Here is an 8,119-nt window from a genome sequence, read left to right as displayed (position 1 = left end):
CCATATATATATATATATATACCTATAATAAACTCACCCAACTTGAGTGTTGGAGGAGCAGGGGAAAGAAAGAATTTAAGTGCCTTCAGGTAAATCAAGAGCTGTGCAGGATAGTTTCAGGAAGTGGTCCAACCCTAGTGCAGAATGCTGGTAGAAGGGTTTTATTTCCAGGCATTTGTACATACCTTGCCACGCCCCTGGAGATAGCCTGTCTGAGTGAGTTCACATAGGCGAATGGGTAGGTCATCTGACATGCTACTTCAGAAGATCCTAGTCTAAACGAATATGTAATCCCAGCACGATGCATCAAGTGCCTCAAAGACGTTCATACTTTCTGAACTGTAATTCCACTCTTAGGAATTTATTCCAAGGAGTAGTAAAGAAATAGTTTATGTACTAAAGATATTCACTGACATATCATAGATAATGGCAATAAATAAACAACTCTCTCAATAGCAGGGGCTTTTCAAAAGCAATTAAGAAATACTTGCTTGATGAACCATGACTCTATTTGAAATGTTGAATTGTGGTAGGAAACTGCTCACAGTTTTAGATTTAAAAAATCAGGTAGCAAAACAGAACCTAGAAATTTCTAGTCATATATACTGAGACACTTAACACTTAAAAAATACACTTAACACAGAGAAACTTAAGAATTAAATGTGGAAGAACAGGCTGGAAATTTTTATGTTAATATCTCTACTGGGATTAGAAGTGAGTTTTACTTTTCTGTCTTGAGACTTCTTAGTTAACTCTACTCTGATCCAAAGGCAATAAGATATTGTGTGGCAGTATAGGATAAACACAGGACTGCTAACTGCAAAGTTGGCAGTTCAAACCCACCAGAAATTCCTCAGAAACCCTATAGAGGGTCACTAGGAGTCTGAATCAACTTGATGACACTTTACAACAACAAGGACAAGGAGTCCTGGTGTGGTGCTGTAGGATAAGCAGTAGTCTGCTAATTTGCAAGGTTTACGGTTCAAACCCACCCGCTGCTCCTTGGAAACCCTATGCAGGGTTGCTGTGAGTTGGAACCAATTCAGTGGCACTTAACAAACACAACAAAGTTAAGGGTTAAGGAGCCCCAGCAGCATGTTGGGTTACGAGTTGGGTTACTAACCGCAAGGTCAGCAGTTCCAATCTGCCAGCAACTCTGCGGAAAAAGAAGAGGTTTTCCACTCCTATAAAGCTTTACAGCCTGGGAAACCCTGTGCAGAGTCATTCTGAGGCGGAATCGACTCGATAACACACAACCAGCACCAGGACAGGGTTGGGCTAGGGCTCTGGACACTTCAGAAATTCTGGATGTCCAGAGTATTTATCTGAAATCCACATTAACCTTTTCTCCAAAAGGAGCTTATTTTTACAGACAAATTATTACTAACCAGAACGTATGACATGGATGTTTATTAATAAGGAGGGGGGGGGCGGGGAAAAACAGCTATGATTCTGACTCTCAGCAACCCTATAGGACAGAGGAGACCTGCCCATAGAATTTCCAAGTCTGCATCTTTCTTCCATAGAGCAGCTGGTGGATTCAAACCTGCAACCTTTCAGTTAGCAGGCAAGTGCTCAGCCAGTATACCACCAGGGTTTGTTTATTAATAGTATTTGGTGTTGGTTGTATGGTGACCAGATTATAGCCAAATGTGGAGAGGGGCCTACTCAATTTAAGAGGAGAATACTATTTATAACAGTGTAGCTCTGCATCTTTCAGAAGACCCATGAAATTTCCCATTGAAAATATTCCAACTAAGATGGTAGTTGTTGTCTACTAGTGATTTTGGTCTACTAAATCTAGACAAATCATTTGAACATATTTTCAGATTTGATTCCTAGTTATGTAGGCCCTCTATATTTTTTATGTGTGTTGTTAAGTAGTTTTGAGTCGATTCTGACTCAGCAACCCTATATAGAGATTCCGAGAATGGTTGGTGGGTTTGAACTGCCAAACTTGCGATTAGTAGTCCAGTGCTTATCTTACAGCGTATTTAGATCACATCACGTTGTTGTTGATTTTGTTATTGTTGTTAAGTGCCGTCCAGTCAGTTCCAACTCAAATGACCCTGTTTAGGGCTTCTGAGGAGTAGCTGATGGGTTTGAACTGCCGACCTTGTGGTTCACAGTCCAATGCTGATCCTACAGCGCCACACCAGGAGTCTAGATCACATCATATGATATGTTAAATATAGTCCTTTTGCTTCAGTGTTTCTGAAACATAGACATCTTATTCATGACAAGCAAAATCAGTTTTATCATTTTAGTCCAATGCTGAGTGGTATAGGTTTTCACTGCAGTAGGTTCATTGCTAACATGGTTTTTTTCACTCATAATGTCATTCATTGTTTACAATATTGTAACACTGATCATTGAATTAAATCCATATGTTTGTTTCCCAAGCAGTCATATATTTATTCACATATGTATATATAAATTAAGAGCCAACTGAAATTAGCATTTTTTACATACATATATATAAAATGTCTGATTTCTGTTGGTTCTTAATTTTACATATTCTCAACATTTGTAACCATCCATCATTTGAATTTCGTTAGATAGATTTTATCAGCCATGCCACCAATTCATTTTATTTTGAAACACAATCTATCAACCCAGTTATAGTCCAACTATGACAAATTGAAATAACAAGAACCAGCTTCGGAGGATCATACCGAGCCATATTTTAACACACTGCCATGAAGCTGGCAGTATCAGAATTTAAAATGCACATACTTTTTGTTCTAGCAGTTCCATTTTAGGAATGCATCTCACACTGACATACATACGAGGAGGCTTTGAAAAGTTCACGGGCAAACAATGGGATTTAAAGGTAATGGAACTTTAACCATGAGCTTTTTGAAGCCCCTCTGATGTATAATCCCATGCACGAAGACCTGTTCTGTAGACTTGTCGATAACAGTCATAGACTGGGAACAACCTAAATGGTCATCAGGAGGATACAGTTAAATGTATGACAACAAATCCATTCAACAGACTGTGATGCATTATTAAAATGAATAACTTAACATTCTGAGTACTAAATGGAACACTTCTCCAACTGTATTAAGTGGAATGAGAGAAAGATGAGGCTTTCTGCTCCCACAAAGATTTACAGCCTCAGAAACCCTATATAGGATCACTATGAGTCAGAACTGACACTGTGGCACATAACACAACATTAAGTATGTGTGTGTGGAGGGGGGAGAATGTGAATAATACCCTTAAAACAAAGGGAAAAATGCAGACACAAATAAAGACATACTTGCAAAGACTTAGAATACCTCTGGCACAGTGGTTGCCTCTCAAAAGAGGAAGTGGGTTAATTTTAAACCATGTGCTAAAATTAGTTCTCAAAAAATTCTTTTAAATTCTCTAGCCTGATGCAAAGCCAGAGCTCAGTAACTACATGTTGATTGATTTCTTTAAACTGTCTGGCATGGATACGAAACACACCAATTGGTTCCTGCATATGCACTTACTATTCAGAAAGGCTAGCTGTTTTATTTCTTGACTTGGATCCTGAATAGACTAACTAAATAGTCCCAAGCATCTGATTCATAATCTTGTCATCTGCCTTTTCAAGAAGGTATTCTGGTGGTCTTTCTTGTTCCGACACTAAGTAATGCAGACTTAGTAGGTAGTCACTCTTTCAGATGCAATTGAAGCAATTAGTCAAAAAGTGTTTGCCAAAGGCTGAGTGCTTACACATTTCATGATCCTGCTTGTTAAAGATGCCAACCTGGCCACCTGTTCCTCAGGTGTAGAAGACAGAAGGACCACTTCTGAGAGGGGAGTGACCCACAGACGGGAACACCAAAAGTAACAGCTGTCACTTAAAAACGTATTCATTGAGCCATTTTCCCTATAAATGGTGAACTGTTTTATGTATATATTAGACTCCTGATGGGGCACTGTAAGATCAGCGCTGGACTGCAAACTGCAAGGCCGGCAGTTCTAACCCATCAGTTGCACCAGGGTCTCTATGAATCGGAAATGACTCGACGGCACTTAACAACAACAAATACATGTGTATCTCTATATATACAGATATAGATACATACATATTTATATTTATGGAGTCCTGGTGTGGTGCTGTAAGAAAAATGCACTGGACCGCAAGGTCAGTGGTTCAAACTCACCAGCCGTTCTTCACAAAACCTATACATTGTCACTGTGAGTCTGAACTGACTCGACAGCACTTAACAACAACAACATGTATGTTAAGAAAGACATCCTAGAGAGTTTTCTTAACAGAAAAAATAAATTCGTCTGTTTCAAAGGCAAAATTGAAGCTCTGGAAGTGTGCCCTGAGAGATCAGTATAGTCCTCACTTTGTAATAAAACTTCACTCTTGGCTGCTCATCTTGTTCAATAGTTTCTGGACTTACATTCTCTGAGGGCAAACCAAGAGCCACATTTGCCTTCATTTGGGTCCCTAAGGAATTTGACAACCATCCCAAATTCACCTTCATCCGTCCTTCTCGGTTAAAAGCACATTTGCAAATCAAATCCCTGTAAGTCCCTGGCTGCCTGATAGTTCTGGAAATAAACAGCACAGGCCATCTTCTGATGAGATAGAATACGTGTGAAATGCCCAGCCCCAAGTCCGCTACAGCACCAGGCACTGCGTAAGTGTTGGGTGACCAGAGTTGAGCCAGACTGAGATTGATTTGAACCGAATTGAATTATCCTTGCATATTTGTCTGGCCAGAATTTCCCAGCTAAATTAATAGGTTCCATTTTAACCTCAAGTAATGGAACAAAAGAGCACGCAAGTAGCCAAATTTAATAATGTTTAACCCAGAGCGAGTGCAGAACTGGAAACTGCAGGCACAGTTCCGCATATTGTACTTTCACTTTATTACGTTTTCTAATCTCAAATTGAAGGTTTGCAAACCACTGGGTGAGGAGCCAGGAAGAAATCCCCCAAATCCCTGGGATACTCTCCCCAGCATGTGCGGTGAACTCCCTTTGCATTTCTGACCACAGGGAAGAAGACTTAGCAAGTTGTCACAGATGAAGCATTTCAAAGCAGCCTAACTGAAGGCAGGGCGGACGGACTCTGGGGGAATGGATTTAATAGTATGTTACCTCAGCTACTATATACCTGATGAATAACTTCCCAAAAAATTACGCACAAGAATGTTGACTGCACTATTAGCTATAAAAATAATAATAATAATAAAACTTGCAAATGACGACTTAACTATCCAAGAGTGTTGTTGTTAAGTGCCATCCAGTCCGATTAAAGTCATGACATATCCATAAAAGGAGTTATGCTGTGGCGCTGTGGGTTAATGGGCCAGACTGCAAAGCCGTTTGAACTGCAATATTGGCAGTTCAAGCTCATCAGCTGCTCCTCGGAAACCCTATAGAGGCTCGTTATGGGGTCGGAATCGACTTGGTAGCACTTAACAGCATATCCATAAAATGGTTAAAATGTGCAGCCATTAAAAATAATGTGGATTCCATTAGATTGTTGACGTGAAGATGTTGAATTGGTACATGCAGTGTATCAAAACTTTTACAGTTGTCATCAAGTGCCATTGAGTCGGGTTTCTGAGGAGAACTTGGTAGGTTTGAAACCATCGACTTTGCAGTTAGAAGTCCAGTGCTTACCCCACAGCACCATGTTGTTGTAATGTGCCGTGGAGTCGGTTCCGACTCATAACGGCCCTGTACAGGGTTTCCGAGGCTGTAAATCTTTACAGGAGCAGAAAGCCTCATCTTTCTCCCACGGAACAGCTGGTAGTTTCGAACTGCTGACCCTGAGGTTCGCAGCCCAATTCGTAACCACTACGCTACCAGAGCTCCTCTTCCAACTCATAGTGCCCATATAAACAGAGCAGCACTGCCTCCCCACAGGTGTTCCAGACTCTAATCCTAATGGAAGCAGATGGGCAGGTCTTTTCTCTGATGGCGCCACTTGTGGATTTGAGCTACTGACGTCTAATAATAAGTGCTTATTGACAATCAGTACTTTCCAACATTTCTACAGTGTGCATGTCACTTTTACAATCATAAAAAAGAATCTGTCCCAATTGTGAACTCTCCCAACAGGCATCCCAATCCGAACAACGTTGGACAATTCAACAACAGTCCAGTACGCAGGACTTCTTCACCAGTTGACCATGAAGGCCAAGAGCACTGTCCGTGACATTGACCCTCAGAACGACCTAACTTTTCTTAGAATCAGATCAAAGAAACATGAAATCATGGTCGCGCCAGGTAACTTGGCATCTCATTTTATACTTTAAAAACATCCGTATCTTTTCCTGGATAAAAACTTGGTTTCAAAGACCATGGAAGATAAATTTTAATATACAACAACACGAAACATCATAGTCTTTAATTTAGAGAGAGAAAAAAAAAAATGAAGACACAAGAATTTCTGTGAAATTAGCAACAAATTTGACCTCTCAGTAAGCTGGATTTTGCTCGTGTGCACTGATTGTTACTAATCAGAAAATTTAGGAGATGTAGGTCACATTTCCAGTCAGCTCAGCACAGAGACTCTCAGAATATGGGGAGAGAGGTGTTCTGTCCTAGAGGAAGCCAAGAATAGCTGTAGATGAAAGACCTGTACGGACTTACACCTACATCAACCAGGTCTACCAGCACGCCGCAACCACACACAGACACTTATGTTCCTGGAGGAAATACCTGTACAGGGGACTAGATGTCCGTGCAAAACAGTACCCTGTCCTCCTCAGGCTAGCCTACAGCTTGCTTCTTCATAGAATTACCCAGAATCCAACGACAGTTCAGTTGACACCTGTCTTCTCATCCCAGCTACACATTGCAGTCATGCGCAGTTAGGGCTGGAAATCACGGGTCTACCCACAGTCCAGGCGACATTGTGAGGTCTACGTTTATTCCGTGGAGTGCAGAGGGTATACTAATTCTGCTCATCTCTTTGCCTAGATAAAGAGTATCTCCTGATTGTCATCCAGAACCCATGTGAGTAGACCTGCTCTACCGCCAAGTCTGTCCTAGTAACGCCGAGGTGGAACGTTTTATTCTTTAATGATTATTCAAGCTATATTCCTGTTGAACTGATCCTGTGGACACTCTTGTCTATTTTCACACTGATACGATTCTGTGTGTGTCCTTTAGTCCCCTTTGAATATACTGTAAAGTTGTCACTGAGCTACCTAGTAAATGCATTCTGGTGTTCTGTAGCCCTGTATTTTTCAAATACACAAAACATATGGATTCTAGGATGTGTCCTTGTGGCAGACACTTCTTTCAGTCTAGGAGGAACTCTCACCAAGAATAAGTTCAGAAGTCTAGTTTAGCCTGCTGCGTTAATACACCAAGGGGATTCAGCAGGGCAAGCGCTGAAAAAGTTAACATAGGGAGTGAAAGTCTCCGGCCTTCAGATGCCATCACAGGTGAAGTGAGGACAGAAGGAAGCCAGAACATGGTTCTCCAAGGGGGCAGGACAACTCCCCGTCTCCCTCACAAAGCTGCAGATCTGCGGTTCTAACACACTAGCCTGAGGGGACCAGACTTGGGCCAAGATGCCCACATAGAAGGCTGACTGTAAATCCAGAGGGTATTCTCATTAGATAATCTAAACATTCAGAAAATAAAGTGTAATGGATTTCCACGCACCCCAACCCCACTTAGGATCGGTGCTAATATCTCACCATACTGTATGTGGTAAGTGGCCATCAAGCGGATTGTGACTCACAGCGCCCCCACGAGGGTGGAGCAGAACTGCCCCACAGGGCTTTCAAGGCTGTCAGATCACCAGGTCTGCCTTCCAAGGTGCGTCTCACTGGGTTTTCTTCATTTCCTCCCCAGCACACACACTCCAGGGGGAGCCCGGGTGTTGCAGTGGCTAAGTGTTTGGTAACCAAAAGGTCAGCAGTTGGACCATACCAGTTGCTCTGAGGGAGAAAGATGTGCCAGTCTGCCTCCATAAATATTGTTGTTGTTAGGTGTCCGTTAGTGGGTTCCAGTTCTTAGCGACCCTGTGTACAACAGAATGGAACTGCCCATTGCTTCACTGTCCTCACAAGTGCTGCTGCCACTGTGTCAGTCCAGCTCCTTGTGGGTCTTCCTCTTTTTCGCTGACCCTCTACTTTACCAAACATGATGTCCTTTGCCC

General features: G+C 41.8%; 1 protein-coding gene across 1 annotated transcript in view; it reads left to right on the top strand.

Moving 5' to 3' along the window:
* Positions 1 to 6,971, top strand: part of LOC102839544 — a 29,243-nt gene extending 22,272 nt beyond the window's left edge. The window contains exons 6-7 of the mRNA XM_006860301.1: positions 6,064 to 6,231; positions 6,928 to 6,971. Of these exons, the coding sequence (XP_006860363.1) occupies positions 6,064 to 6,231; positions 6,928 to 6,971 (212 nt within the window). The remainder of the gene's footprint in view (positions 1 to 6,063; positions 6,232 to 6,927) is intronic.
* The last annotated feature ends 1,148 nt before the right edge of the window (positions 6,972 to 8,119 follow it).

This window comes from Chrysochloris asiatica, unplaced genomic scaffold, assembly GCF_000296735.1.
Source record: "Chrysochloris asiatica unplaced genomic scaffold, ChrAsi1.0 scaffold00037, whole genome shotgun sequence".
Taxonomy (NCBI): Eukaryota; Metazoa; Chordata; class Mammalia; order Afrosoricida; family Chrysochloridae; genus Chrysochloris; species Chrysochloris asiatica.
The sequence above is the reverse complement of the archived record's forward strand: the minus strand, read 5'-3'. Positions and strand labels throughout refer to the sequence as shown.